The following is a 16,189-nucleotide window of genomic DNA, read 5'->3' as shown; positions in this document are numbered from 1 at the left end:
GGGGTCACGCTGCTGGGGACCCCCAGGATCTCCGCTTCGCCACCCCACTATCATTACTGCACAGAGCGAGTTCGCTCTGCGTGTAATGACGGGCAATACAGGGGCCGGAGCATCGGGACATCATGGCTCCGCCCCTTGTGATGTCACGGCCCACCCCCTCAATACAAGTCTATGGGAGGGGGTATGGCGGTCGTCACGCCCCCTGCCATAGACTTGCATTAAGGGGGCGGCCTGTGATGTCACGAGGGGGCGGAGCCATGACATCACTCTGCTCCCGTGTATCGCCAGTCATTACGCACAGAGTAATAGGGGATAAGATGTCTAGGGGATAGGGAATAAGATGTCTAGGGGCGGAGTACTCCTTTAAGGATTCAGGAATAGGAGGGAGCAGGAAAACAGAATGCCAAGAGAAGAAAGAAGCATTTTTTTTTCCAGATAAGCTACATAAAGTTTTTTATTCTTGTACTATTGACTTTTGCCAAGTCTGTTAAAAAAAAGACAGTGACTATTTAAATATAATACAGAAAACAAGAGGGACAAAAAATATATATATAAATCTTACCCAGCAACTAAAACATATTTTCCATCTGGCTGCTCTTTTAACCTTTCCAGAAGAGACAGACGTACTTTGGCTTTTGTATGGCCATACATTTCAATTTCATCTGTAAGCAATCCTATTTCCTTGGCAAGCACATCAATAGATTTTGGATGCTGTCCTCGGGAAATCTCAATATCACTGGATACATTAACAGATAAGGAGTCTTCAATCATTACAACACACATGCAACATTTTATATATACATTTACATTGGATAACACAGACAGTACAAATATATATTAATATCCTGCTTCTTATGCTTTAACTGTAAGGGCAGCCATATCATGCTTAGGAGTCTGCTGTATCCTTGTAGAGAACGTTGCACACATCTCCTCCTGATATAATCACTAAGGCAGCGTTTCCCAACCAGGGTGCCTCCAGCTGTGGCCAAACTACAACTCCCAGCATGCCCGGACAGCCGAAGGCTGTGTACCTTATACAGCCTTAAATTTGCAAATGTAGAAAAAGGGGGTATACCCTTCTCTAGTGTACCTAATTTAACATGTATGATCGTACAATAGTATAATTAATTGTAGGTCCAATCGTAAAGTTGGAAAATAAAATGGTATTTTTTTGCTAAATATTTAGAGTCATATCTGCAATTCTGGAGCAAACTGCAGGGCCCTTGCAGTCGCTCTGTATGGGGGTTACAATAATAAAACAATGATAAGGCAAATGATAAACATGCAATCCAAATATACACACTATAGTTCCATAGGGCTTTATATGGTAAGAAAGCTTATACAAATGATTATCCTATTCCTTCCGCTGCTATAGTGTGTATATTTGGATTGCATTTTTATCATTTTATCATACAGAGTGACTGCAAGGGCACTGCAGTTTGCTCCAGAATTATTTTATAATAAGCTCTTAATCCTATACAGATAGGACTCTAAATATTCAGCTAATAAACACCATTTTATTTTCCAACTTTATGATTGGACCTACAATTTATTATATTATTAGCTGAGTACCCGGCATTGCCCGGTTTTTCCTTCCTAATCTTTGTTGGGGAGGAAAATCAACAAAGGAGGAAGCTTTTGACTTCATATCCTGTCCTCCAAGCCTGACCCCCTGTCACGTCCTCGGGTGGGAATAATTTGTGATGAAGATATTGTAAGCTGAAAATAGAAGGGGACGTGGCTTTGTGAGACTGGGTGTGATTTGCAAGCCAGACCGATGCACAAAAAGGTAGATAATAAAAGGGGTGGGGCTTAAACAGTGGGCATGTCTTTGTGAGATGGGGAGTAGCTTGAAAGCCAGACTGACACATTCACCAGGAGATGCAGAGCGGAGCTTGCGGAGTAAGGTACTGAAAGTCCCAAATACTTGCATAGGACTTGAAACAAAAACCCATCTTTTATAAGGGTGCGGGTAAGGGTTAATTTAACTATCATATTTTTATTTGACATCTAAGTAATATGTGTACAAGGTATTGTTGAAATATCTCCAGCTGTATGGAAGTTATGTGGGAACATACATTTCCCATAGATTTTCATAGGACTTAAAGGGTACCTCTCATCAAATAAACTTTTCATATATTTTAGATTAATGAATGTTGAATAACTTTCCAATAGCATGTTAATGAAAAAATATGCTTCTTTCTATTGTATTTTTCCCGATCAGTGCTGTCAGCAAGCATTTCTGACTCATGCTGGAGTCCTAAACACTCAGAGCTGCCAGCCTGCTTTGTTCACAGCCAAACAGGCTGTGAACAAAGCAGGCTGGCAGCTCTGAGTGTTCTCCTTTGTGAACAAAGCAGACTGTCAGCTCATAGTGTTTAGGACTCCAGCATGAGTCTGAAATGCTTGCTGCCAGGACTGGTAGGGAGACCCCTAGTGGTAATTTCTTCAAAGTGGAAAATTAAATAGAAAGAAGCATATTTTTTTAATAACATGCAATTGTAAAGTTATTCTGCATACATTAATCTATAATATATCAAAAGTTTTTTTGATGAGAGGTACCCTTTAAGGTTTTCCTATTTTGCCTTTTTTATATGTTGGCAAGTATGAGCATGTAGAATTTCACATACCTGATCCTTTCTTTAAAAACAAATATTTCTCTTCCCATTGGAAAAATATATATTTGTTTACATAGGGTTTTACCTCCTCTTTTGTCAAGAAGAATGCTGAAAGTGACATAACACCTTCTTTACCGAGTAATCCTACCAAAAGATGGCATGACAAACCTAGCAGTAGCGCAACAGTGTTGAGATGCAAAGTCCTTTAATTTTTACAGGGAAAACTGCTCACACAGTCTATTGCATGTTGGCCTGACTCAAATTACAGAAAAAGAATGTGTGTTTTAAGTGAACTTTCACATTGTATCGTATAAATAACACTAACATACGCAAGCACGAATAAAGTCAACAGTAATAAATCAAATATAAAAAAAGGACTGAAGAAGGCCATTAAAAGCTGGTCATAGAAGATCAGGACATTTGATTGTATTTACATGAATACTTTTATAGACATAATAGAAGCATTCTGGCATTATTCATCATAGATAACCCATTAAGATTTGGGCAAGTGTCTTCAAAACTAGGTCGACAATTGCAACCAATTATTTTATTGTTATTTATTAAAAAAAAATTCTAGATGTTTTTTACATTCCTTGTCTAAATAAGAACTGTAGCACTCTTGTAGAATATAAATTGGCAGAGAATAAGTGGAATTGTGCCTGAGCACGTGCGCTGTGGCTCCATTCACTCAGTAGACACTAGACCTCATTTCCCGTGTTCAGTGAGGGTCCCCACAGTCAGACCCCAGAGGATCAGCTAACTATGGCTTAATGTATAATTACATACCTGGGGACAGGGGAGAGAGGTTGCAACTTTAAACAATGAAGATTCCAGTTTTTGTACTTCTGGGCATTGATCCATCTTTTACTACTTGCTGCTAGATTCTAATGAGAGAAGACAAACTGTACCAAGTCTGCAGTCATTAGGTGATGCCAAGTACAAGAATTCATTTTATTTTATACAGACCTCCAGCCTCAGGGCAGCAGCCAATGGGCCCACAGCTTGGCCAGGTAATCCATCGCTGGTCAGTTCAGAGCCACCTGAGGAAAAAATCAAAGAAACTAAATGCAAGATAACTGAAGGTTATATTAACCAAGATGAAGAATGACAGTGTCTTACATGAAATGTAAAAGGATTCAAACATTAATGCCACGTAACGACAAAATATATGTAATGTCAGTTTATTTGTTTCTGTATTTTTCTGTATAGTTGTGTATTCACGCCCACTAGTAAATTGAAAAAGTTATAGGTCTTCAAAATAGGGGGATTTTAAATGTACTAATTTGGTTAAAAAATTAGCGATTTTTTAAAAGCGCAACAGTAATAGAAAAGTATGTAATCATGGGTATCATTTTAATCGTATTAACCCAAAGAATAAAAAACACATGCATTTTTACCAAGAATTGTACGGCGTGAAAACGAAACTTTCCAAAATGAGCAAAATTGCGGTTTTCTTTTTAATTTCCCCACACAAATAGTATTTTTTGGTTGCGCCATACATTTTATGGTAAAGTGAGTGATGGCATTACAACGGACAACTGGTCGCACAAAAAACAAGCCCTCATACTAGTCTGTGGATGAAAATATAAGATAGTTATGATTTTTTGAAGGCGAGGAGGAAAAAACGAAAACGTTAAAATTGTCTGAGTCCTTAAGGCCCAAATGGGCTGAGTCATTAAAGGAGTTCTCTAAGCTAAAACTTTTAACCCCCGCTGTGCCCAGGCTGTAAAACTATACATAATAAACTTTCACTTACCTACCTACGATCCCCCGTTGTTCCGATATCGCCGTCCCGTTCTCCGGTCCTGGTCTCTTCCACTTCCTGCGGGTCGGAGACTTCACTCTGCGCTCAGCCTATCAGCGGCCGCAGCAATGTCCTGTCGCGGCCACTGATAGGCTGAGCACAGAGTGAAGTCACCGACCTGCAGGAAGAGGAAGCTGACAGGGACCAGAGCACGGGCGGCAATATCGGAACAACGGGGGATCGTAGGCAGGTAAGTGAAAGTTTATTATGTATAGTTTTACAGCCCGGGCACAGCGGGGGATAAAAGATTTCAGTTGGAGAACTCCTTTAAGGGGTTAAATACATTCTATAATTAAATTGGATATTCATTTAATCACCAAGAAGTGATAGACACATCTACAATGCTCAGTTGCACCTACAAGAATAAAGTGGCTAAAGTGTTAAATTCCCTGCATTGCTAACTAAGGCTGCACTCACATCTCGTTTTGTACATACCCCAGCCGGATCAGCCCGTAAGTCCATTTACTTTAATGAGCCACCCGTAGCCGACCGGAGTCAAACAGTGACTCCTGTCAGCTCAGTTTTGACCCGTATTCGGTTTCCTGACCGGACCTCAAACCGCAGTATACTATGGTTTGAGGTCCGGTCCAAAACCGCATACGGGTCAAAACTGAGCTGACCGTTTGACTTCGGTCGGCTACGGGCGACTCATTAAAGTAAATGGACTTACGGGCTGATCCGCTGGGGTACGGGAGCGCCCGGTTTGCCCCGGCGCCTGTATGTACAAAATGAGATGTTAATGCAGCCTAATTCTGGTTAGTAATCGGCACACTGAACGGCATAACTCCATAGTGACTCTGGTAATTGTAGTGATACGGGAATCTGAAACAGCATCATTTACACTTTCCTGGAAGTGGTTGTTAGGGCATTGGAGTGAGCTATTTTTAAGATTGACACACTGTACATGCTATGCACTGATCTTATTGGAGATATATTTCTTGCCCTATGACAAACTGTGGATAACAGCAGTCGGAGGGACGACATACTATTCCCTATATGTTTTTTTTATATTGGTGCCAATTGTGGTACCTTTATGATTTATCTATTGGTGATTTATTTTATGGTAATTATAATTAAACGTTAAGTTTTAAGCACATCGAGTTTATGTTGTAATAGGTCTGTTTCTTTTAATTTATAGTGTATATCAGTTTGCTTTCATTATGACTATTTACACCTAAGTGGCCACATGATCATGGAATGCTATGCATAGCTCGTTAACAGCTTTTAATTTCCCCAGAAAACATGAATATGGCCTACTTCTATATATATATATATATATATATATATATATATATAAATATTAAATATTTTTCGAAGGTTGGCTCTTAACATTAAAGTATACCTTTAATTATAACAAGTCAGAAGTTTTGATTGCAGAGTGCGGTGCCTATTCATGTCTGTTAGTCATCTCAGACAGCAGTTGTGTACACATTTACAGAAAGTTCAGAGATCAATTATGGACATTTTGTCAATGGTTAGACTGCTTGTCTCCAAGCTGTCAGATGTTTATAACACTTTAGGTCATCTTTATAGATTGAAAAAATAAAATAAAAATATGACCTACACCAGTTGAACACTTCAGGTGTTATTTTGATACGTTCAACCGTCTAACAGTGTAAAGTTGAGTTCAAATGTTGCAGTTTCATCGTGATGCTGTCACAGTATTGCAAAATCACGATAAAAGACATTGCGGTAATACAACAGTACACATTAAATTAGCAATACAATCGCAAAGTGCAAATACAGCCTAACCATTTGTCATGTGAACTAATCCTCAAACAACAGATTAGGAAAACTAAGCTGAACTGACATCAGGGCTGCACAGTTTTGGAAAAATGTGCGATTTCAATTATGGAGGTAAATATAGCGATTTCGATATAACAAACAAATTCCCCCATTTCATGTCCAATCCCCTTATTTTATATAGTCACCCCCCCCCCCCCAATATTTAATGTCCACTGACTGAACATAAAACGGCGCTGTTGAGTTACTCTATGTTATTGTGTTGCTTATAGCCATAAGGCTTTCAATTCTCCAACTACAGACCTATATGAGACTTGGTTTATGAGCCACTAATTGTAATTTGTAATGACATCAGGCATTTTACCCCAAAATCTATGATGAAACAAAAAAAAATATATATTTTTTGGGAGAAATTGAGGGAAAAAATTGGCACCTTTTTTATTTTTATTTTTTATTTTTATTTTTTTTAGGTGGGGCCTACGCAGTCATGGCAAAAAAGTAAAATTGGAAGTAATGCACTCACCCTGGATTGTGGCCACCACATGAAAGTTTTATTCCAACATCAACATAGGAACAAATAGAGCCGGGAGGGAGGAAAGAGGAGAGCTCAGGAGAGCTCGTGGTGCGACGGTCCAGTTTCGTGGATTTTCCCACTTGGTCACACTCACAGAACACCTATGTAGCATTGGTTAAATAAACTAGCTGCCCTTACGGGAAATCAGCTCATAGGTTTGTCCCTTAGCAACGTGGACGCTGAGCTGTCAAGCTGTTCGACTTCCATCTCAGCACTCTCCTGCTATTTTGATGCGTATAATTATACGGCACAGCTTGCTTGGAGAAAACTCAGAGTCCTGTATAAAGGTGAATACAAAAAGGAGAAGAGCATGGAGCCTAGAGGGATATAGCAGAGAACGAGGTTGGGGAAGAAAAAGGGGGAAAAGAAAAAAAGGGGAAAAGAAAAAAAGAGGAAAAGGAAAAAAAGGGGAAAAGGAAAAATAGGGGAAAAGAAAAAAAAGGGGAAAAGAAAAAAAAAGGGAAAAGAAAAAAGGGGTAAAAGAAAAATGCAATTGCGGACAACAAAGAAAAATCCCAAAAGGGCATAAAACTCATTGCATTCATTGAACCCCAGTGGGCCAGTTGCTTCAAGGCGAGAGATCCAGCGAGTTTCTCTACGTAACAGGTAAGTGTATTTGTACACACCTGATGGAGCATGTTCAACATTGTTTAGTCCAAAGAATGTAAGGCTGGGTTCACACCACTTTTCTGCTATACAGCTCCCGTATCAGGTTTTTGATAAAACAAAAAAAAAACGGATTCCTTAAAACCTGACTAAACTGTATCAAAATGTGTTTACAAATTTTAATCCATATACGGTTTGAAAAATAATGTCCGGTTGCATCCGTTTTTTAAGAAAAAAAAACTTATACTTTTTTACTTTTCATTCCATTGTGAATAAAGCAGCCCGAAGAAGTGCGCCTTGTGCACAGGAAACAGCCTGTCGCTGCGAGGTTGCTCCTCTGCGCCTACCCGCCTGCGTGCTGTACAGATGATGGAATAAAGTCTTCTTCTATCAAGTCCCCGGGTGAGTGCGTCCTTTCATTTCCATCTTCTTGATAGACACATAGTAGTGATTGCAGGGAAATTGGATACAATAAACGACATACTGCGTTCTATATTTAATGAAACTGGTCGCACGTATCTCCTCACCACCAATGTGGAAATTTTTCCCTGGACGGAGCTGTAGGCAAAATTAACAACGGCCACACTTATGGTTCCCAGTCAATCGTGCATTGTCCAGCCAAGTGGGAGCTGGAGAGGACAGATTTAAAAGAACTCCTAACAAGTTTGTTCTTTAAAGTCCTGGTGCGCTTGTGAGTGATCAAAGGTTTATTGATCGCACCCTCTAAATGATGGGTCTCCTTCAATTAAATGCCAGTTGAGCAAGATAGCTGTCTGGATTTTACTGGACATCTCACTACTTTTGAAGGAAAGGTAAACCTCTTCGGGTTAGAATCCACACGTTCACTTTTTGCACTATATTTTTTGATCAGGTCAATCGTGTATTTGTCATTAGCTCTAGTGAGAGCTGCTTCAATTGTACTGATGGGGTAGCCTCTTTCAGTTAGATGTAATTTAAGTTGTCGTGCTTGCTGTAAAAATTTATTCTGATCACTGATGATTTTTTTGAGTCTTAAAAATTGTCTAAAATAGTTACGAATCTTACGATGCAAATGAAGAAAAGGTGATGACGGTTTCCTTAACCCCTTCCCGCAGAATGTCATATATAAACGCCGGGTTGTGCAGTGCGTTCGCGCATCCCGGCGTTTATAAATGACATGCAGTTAACCCGGCGATGCGCAGCATCGCACGGGTTAACTGGCAGAAGTCCCGCTGTTTCCAGCAGGGGACAACTTCTGCTTGACCCCCAGGACCATCCATTGATGGTCCTGGTCAGCGATCACTGTGATTGGTCCCTGTGGACCAATCACAGTGATCTGGGGTGAAAGTTCAGATCCCCCGCACTGCCCGCCCCTGGAAGTCGGGCAGAACGGGGGACGAAGGCTGCGGGGGCCCGCGGCATTCGGGGGGAACACGAGGGGACCGGCGGACTTACCTGATCCAGCGGCGGGACCGAGGAGCAGCGCGGGACCGGCCACGTGGACGAGCAGCGACGGGTAAGTATGTGGTCCTCAGAGGCAGCAGTGAAGATCTTCACTGCTGCTTCTAGGAGTCTGAAAACTACAACTCCCAGCATGCCTAGACAGCCTTTGGCTGTCTGGGCATGCTGGGAGTTGTAGTTTTGCAACATCTGGAGGGCCTCAGTTTGGAGACCATTGTATAATGGTCTCCAATCTGTGCTCTTCCAGCTGTTGCAAAACTACAACTCCCAGCATGCACTGACTGTCTAGGCATGCTGGGAGTTTTAGTTAAGCAACATCTGGCCCTTCAGATGTTGCCGAACTACAACTCCCAGCATGCCCTTCAGCTGTCTGGGCATGCTGGGAGTTGTAGTTTTGCAACAGCTGGAGACACACTGGTTGGGAAACATTGTTTCTAACTCAGTGTTTCCTAACCTGTGTGCCTCCAGCTGTTGCAAAACTATAACTCCCAGCATGCACTAAAAGACCATGCATGCTGGGAGTTGTAGTTTTGCAACATCTGGAGGGCCCCAGTTTGGAGACCATTGTATAATGGTCTCCAATCTGTGCTCTTCCAGCTGTTGCAAAACTACAACTCCCAGTATGCACTGACTGTCCAGGCATGCTGGGAGTTTTAGTTCAGCTACATCTGGCCCTTCAGATGTTGCCGTACTACAACTCTCAGCATGCCCTTCAGCTGTCTGGGCATGCTGGGAGTTGTAGTTTTGCAACAACTGGAGACACACTGGTTGGGAAACATTGTCTGTTTCTAACTCAGTGTTTCCTAACCTGTGTGCCTCCAGCTGTTGCAAAACTATGACTCCCAGCATGCACTAACAGACCATGCATGCTGGGAGTTGTGGTTTTGCAACAGCTGATGCAAGCCCCCCCCCCCGCCCCGCCACCCCCGTGAATGTACAGGGTACATTCACATGGGCGAGGCTTTTACAGTGGGTTTCTCGCATCTTGAGATGCAGCAAATTTTGCGCTGGGAAACTCGCTGTAATCCCCCGCCCATGTGACTGTACCCTAAAAACACTACACTACACTAACACAAAATAAAATAAAAAGTTAAAAACACTACATATACACATACCCTTACACAGCCCCCCTCCCCCAATAAGAACGTCTGGTACACCACTGTTTCCAAAGCAGAGCCTCCAGCTGTTGAAAAACAACAACTCCCAGTATTGTCGGACAGCCGTTGACTGTCCAGGCATGCCGGGAGTTTTGCAACAGCTGGAGGCACCCTGTTTGGGAATCACTGGCGTAGGATACCCCTATGTCCACCCCTATGCAAATCCCTAATTTAGGCCTCAAATGCACATGGCGCTCTCACTTTGGAGCCCTGTCGTATTTCAGGGCAACAGTTTAGGGCGACATATGGGGTATCGCTGTACTCGGGAGAAATTGCGTTACAAGGTTTGGGGGGCTTTTTCTTCTTTAACCCTTCATGAAAAGGAAATGTTGGGGTCTACACCAGAATGTTAGTGTAAAATTTTTTATTTTTTACACTAACATGCTGATGTTGCCCTATACTTTACATTTTCACAAGAGGTAAAAGGGAAAAAAGCCCCCCAAAATTTGTAACGTAATTTCTCCCGACTACAGAGATACCCCATATGTGAGCGCAAAGTGCTCTGGGGGCGCACAACAAGGCCCAGAAGGGAGAGCGCACCATGTACATTTGAGGTGATTTGCACAGGGGTGGCTGATTGTTACAGCGGTTTTGACAAACGCAAAAATAACAAAACCCCACATGTGACCCCATTTCGGAAACGACACCCCTCACGGAATGTAATGAGGGGTGCAGTGAGAATTTACCCCCCACAGGTGTCTGACGGATCTTTGGAACAGTGGTCCATGAAAATGAAAACTTGTACAGCCCACTGTTCCAAAGATCTGTCAGACACCAGTGGGGGGCAAATGCTCACTGTACCCCTTGTTACGTTCCTCAAGGGGTCTAGTTTCCAAAATGGTATGCCATGTGTGTTTTTTTTTGCTGTTCTGGCACCTTAGGGGCTTCCTAAATGCGACATGCTCCCCGAGCAAAATTTGCTCTCAAAAAGCCAAATATGACTCCTTCTCTTCTGAGCATTGTAGTTCGCCCATAGTGCACTTCAGGTCAACTTATGGGGTACCTCCATACTCAGAAGAGATGGGGTTACAAATTTTGGGGAGTATTTTCTGCTATTAACCCTTGCAAAAAGGTGAAATTAGGGGGGAAACACACATTTTAGTGGAAATTATTTTTATTTTTTTTACATATGCAAAAGTCATGAAACACCTGTGGGGTAATAAGGCTCACTTTATTCCTTATTACATTCCTCAAGGGGTCTAGTTTCCAAAATGGTATGCCATGTGGGTATTTTTTGCTGTTCTGGCACCATAGGGGCTTCCTAAATGCGACATGCCCCCCGAGCAAAATTTGCTCTCAAAAAGCCAAATATGACTCCTTCTCTTCTGAGCATTGTAGTTCACCCATAGTGCACTTCAGGTCAACTTATGGGGTACCTCCATACTCAGAAGAGAAGGGGTTACAAATATTGGGGGGTATTTCCTGCTATTAACCCTTGGAAAAATGTGAAATTTGGGGGGAAACACACATTTTAGTGAAAAAAAAAATTTTTTTTTACATATGCAAAAGTCGTGAAACACCTGTGGGGTATTAAGGCTCACTTTATTCCTTGTTACGTACCTCAAGAGGTCTAGTTTCCAAAATGGTATGCCATGTGAGGGTTTTTTGCTGTTCTGGCACCATAAGGGCTTCCTAAATGCAACATGCCCCCAAAAACCATTTCAGAAAAACGTTCTCTCCAAAATCCCCTTATCGCTCTTTCCCTTCTGAGCAATCTACTGCGCCCGCCGAACACTTTACATAGACATATGAGGTATGTGCTTACTCGAGAGAAATTGGGCTACAAATATAAGTATACATTTTCTCCTTTTACCCCTTGTAAAAATTAAAAAATTGGGTCTACAAGAACATGCGAGTGTAAAAAATGAAGATTGTGAATTTTCTCCTTCACTTTGCTTCTATTCCTGTGAAACACCTAAAGGGTTAAAATGATGACTGAATGTCATTTTGAATACTTTGGGGGGTGCAGTTTTTATAATGGGGTCTTTTGTGGGGTATTTCTAATAAGAAGACCCTTCAAATCCACTTCAAACCTGAACTGGTCCCTGAAAAATAGTGAGTTTGAAAATTTTGTGAAAAATTGGAAAATTGCTGCTGAACTTTGAAGCCCTCTGGTGTCTTCCAAAAGTAAAAACTCGTCACTTTTATGATGCAAACATAAAGTAGACATATTGTATATGTGAATAAAAAAATTTTTTATTTGTAATATACATTTTCCTTACAAGCAGAGAGCTTCAAAGTTAGAAAAATGCAAAATTTTCAAATTTTTCATCAAATTTTAGGATTTTTCACAAGGAAAGGATGCAAGTTACCACAAAAATTTACCACCATGTTAAAGTAGAATATGTCACGAAAAAACAATCTCGGAATCAGAATGATAACTAAAAGCATTTCAGAGTTATTAATGTTTAAAGTGACAGTGGTCAGATGTGCAAAAAACGCTCTGGTCCTTAAGGCCAAAATGGGCTTGGTCCTGAAGGGGTTAAACCTGATTTTTCTAAGTTCATGGCTTGCTTAGTAACCACAACATCCAGAAACGTAACTCTAAATTGATCAAAGACTGAGGTAAAAAACATTCATGGTGTTATTAGTGTTGAGGAAATTCACAAATTGTACAAACTCCTCCTACTGGACCAAAGGATGAAGATATCATCTACATAGCGTTTGTAGAATTTAATCCATTTAAGGAAGGAATTGGTAGTTGAATAGACCATTTTGGCTTCTAGCATGGCAAGAAAAATGTTAGCATATGTACAGGAGACTGGTGTCCCATTATAGTACCGATCACCTGTCTGTACCAAGTCCCATCAAATTGAAAGTAATTGCTTTTTAGGACAAATTGTAAAGCTGCTACCACAAATTCTGTGAAGGCTGTAGATTTTCCTGCTGCTGTGCAGAACTGTGTGACTGCTGTAATGCCGATATTGTGCGGAATTCTAGTGTATTACGATTCCACATCTATCCCAGTGAGTCCCCTTCTTCAATCTGTATGTCCATGAGGTTAACCAAGAAATCGTCTCTCTCTCTCTCTTTAATAGGATGGAATATCAGTAAGAATCGGGCGTAGTAGCCAGTCTATATACTAGGATAGATAGTGTCACCCAGCCTATTCCAGAAATTATAGGCTTCCAGGGTGGATTTTTGAGGCACTTGTGGACTTTTTGTAAAAAAGTACCACTATGGTTTGGAAGGGTTTACTGGAAAGTGTTTTTCAGCCGTTTTTTGAGATAACGTGTGATTCCACTTGGTACCGTAAAAAGACTAATTCTGATTGGACTCTAGGGGTGGGGTCCAAGGAAATTTTATGATAGATGGTGGAATCTGAGAGTTAACGGAGAGCTTCTTTCTGATAATATTCAGATGACACGATCACAGCATTATTGCCCTTATCAGCTTTCTTGATTATAAGGTCTTTAAGATTTATTTTTTAGACATGTTCATGCTTTTTTGGCCCTTGCCGTTGGATAAATTAGGGCTTTGACATCTTTCAGCACTGCATGAGTGAACTGGTCCAAGCTGCTTCCCCCACGGATGGGGGGACAAAATGTGGATTTTTACCACTTTTAAATTCCGGTATAGAATGTTTCTGAGTCTTTTGTTGTAATGCTTGGGTTTTGGATGCTGAGTAATAACTCAAGATCCCTGGTATCAAAGGGTTCTGCTTCAAAATGTGCACTTAATCACAGTGTGCCTAAAATGGCTGGGATTTCTCCTTTTTTCATAATGCTTGTATCTTTTTGGTTAAAGAGTTTGTATAAGTTCATTTTTCTTATACCTTTTATAAAAATCAATCTCAAAGTCCGTCCAGTTGAATTTTTCAGAAATGCAATAATTACGTCCCTTCTGAAGCAAAGAAGTGCACAGAAGATCTTATGGCTGCCTTTTTGGTAAACCCTTCCAAACCACAGTGGTACTTTTTTTTACCAAAAGTCCACAAGTGTCTCAAAAATCCACCCTGGAAGCCTATAATTTCTGGAATATGCTGTGACAATATATCTATCCTAGTATATAGACTGGCTACTATGCCCAATTCTTACTGATATTCCATCCTATTTAAGAGAGAGACGATTTCTTTGTTAACCTCATGGACAAACAGATAGAAGGGGACTCACTAGGGTCCATAGATGTGGAATTGTTATACACTAGAATTCCACACAATATCGGCATTACAGCAGTCACACAGTTCTACACAGCAGCAGGGAAATCTACAGCCTTCACAGAATTTGTGGTAGCAGCTTTACAATTTGCCCTAAAAAACAATTATTTTCAATTTGATAGGACTTGGTACAGGCAGGTGACTGGTATTGCGATACACATGCCAACATCTTTCTTGCCATGCTAGAAGCCAAAATAGTCTATTCAAGTACCAATTCCTTCTTTAAATGGATTAAATTCTACAAACACTATGTAGATGATATCTTCATCCTTTGGTCCAGTAGGAGGAGTTTGTACAATTCGTGAATGACCTCAACACTAATAACACCATGAATATGTTTTTCACCTCAGTATTTGATCAATCCAGAGTTATGTTTCTGGATGTTGTGGTTACTAAGCAAGCCATGAACTTAGACAAAATCAGGTTTCAGTAAACCGTCACCTTTCTTCATTTGCATCATAACTCCTATCATCCACCACATACCAAACAAGCACTTCCATAGAACCAATTTTTAAGACTCAAAAAAACAGTGATCAGAATACATTTTTACAGCAAGCGCAACAAATTAATTTACATTTAATTGAAAGAGGCTATCTCCTCAGTACAATTGAAGCACCTCTCACTAGAAGCTAATGAAAAATCCAGGATTGACCTGATCAAAAAAAAATACAAAAAGTGAAAAAGGTGATTCTAACCCGAGGAGATTTACCTTTTGCTTCAAATATAGCGAGATGTCCAGTAAAATCCGGACAACTGGCATTTAATGGAAGGAGACCCGTCATTTAGAGAGATCGCAATCAATAAACCTTTGATTGCTCACAAGTGCACCAGGACTTTAAAGAATGAACTTGACTGGGAACCCATAAGTGACCAACTGGGAACCATAAGTGCGGCCATTGTTCATTTTGCCTAATGTCCAGGGAAAAATTTCCACATTGGTGGTGAGGAGATACATGTTACCAGTTTCATTACATGTAGAACTCAGTATGTCGTTTATTGTATCCAAGGTCCCTGCAATCACTATTATGTGGGATCTACAAAACGCCCAATGTTCGTCTGGTTCCATGAACATTTACGCTTATCTCACTTACGAGAAGGGGTCCTCAGACTGGCAGAACATTTACATGCTGTGCCTAACGGTCAGACTAATTCCCTTACATTCTTTGGACTAGAATATATTGAACATGCTCCGTCAGGGCTGGACAAATACACTTACCTGTTAAGTAGAGAAGCTCGCTTTATCTCTCGCCTTGAAGCAACTGGCCCACTGGGGTTCAATGAATGCAATGAGTTTAATGCCTTCTTGTGATTTCTTCTTTGTTGTCTGCAATTGCATTTTTTCTTTTCCCCTTTTTGCTTCCCCAACCTTGTTCTCTGCTATATCCTCTAGGCTCCGTGCTCTTCTTTCTGTTCTCACCTTTATACAGGACTCTGAGTTTTCTCCAAGCAAGCTGTGCCGTATACTCATACGCATCAAAATAGCAGGAGAGTGCCGAAATGGAAGCCAACAGCTTGACAGCTCAGCGTCCACGTTGCTAGGTGACGAACCTATAAGCCGATTTCCCGTAAGGGAAGCTAAGTTATTTAAACAACGCTGCACGGGCGTTGTATGGGCATGACCAAGCGGGCAAACCCACAAAACGGGACAGTCACATCACAAGCTCTCCTGAGCTCTCCTCTTTCCTCCCTTCCCACCTCTATTTGTTCCTATGTTGATGTTGGTATAAAACTTTCACTTGGTGGCCACAATCCAGGGTGAGTGCATTTCTTCCAATTTTCCTTTTTTGCCATGTTTGCATATTTTTGTTCTAAGTAGAAGCACCTCTGTCCACCGTTATATTCCATTGCCTCTCTAACCACAAGTGAGACGTGCATACAACACCAGATCGTGCAATGCAGAGTCTGTATCCTCTTCACATAGAATTATTCTACACAGTGCACTTTTCAGTGAAAATGACACACTGGCCCTGATTTACTCAGAGTGTGGTCTAGTTTTCTGGGTTTTAAAGGAAAACTGTCAGCTTGCTCCCCCTGCACTAACCAGCATTACTCGCTGGTAGTGTGGGGGACACTGATCAGTTTGATGCCTAC

At 41.1% G+C, this 16,189-nt stretch overlaps 1 protein-coding gene across 3 annotated transcripts in view; it reads right to left on the bottom strand.

The window, feature by feature from the left end:
- The window catches only part of MTHFD1L (methylenetetrahydrofolate dehydrogenase (NADP+ dependent) 1 like), a 249,628-nt gene that overhangs the window by 185,753 nt on the left and 47,686 nt on the right, over positions 1 to 16,189 (bottom strand). For all 3 annotated transcript variants that reach the window (XM_056567352.1, XM_056567354.1, XM_056567353.1), the window contains 3 exons: positions 3,585 to 3,658; positions 3,405 to 3,502; positions 563 to 736 (listed from right to left, as the gene is read on the bottom strand). In XM_056567352.1, the coding sequence (XP_056423327.1) occupies positions 563 to 736; positions 3,405 to 3,502; positions 3,585 to 3,658 (346 nt within the window). The remainder of the gene's footprint in view (positions 1 to 562; positions 737 to 3,404; positions 3,503 to 3,584; positions 3,659 to 16,189) is intronic.

Source organism: Hyla sarda, chromosome 3 (genome assembly GCF_029499605.1).
Source record: "Hyla sarda isolate aHylSar1 chromosome 3, aHylSar1.hap1, whole genome shotgun sequence".
Classification (NCBI taxonomy): Eukaryota; Metazoa; Chordata; class Amphibia; order Anura; family Hylidae; genus Hyla; species Hyla sarda.
This window is presented reverse-complemented; position numbering and strand designations above follow the sequence as displayed.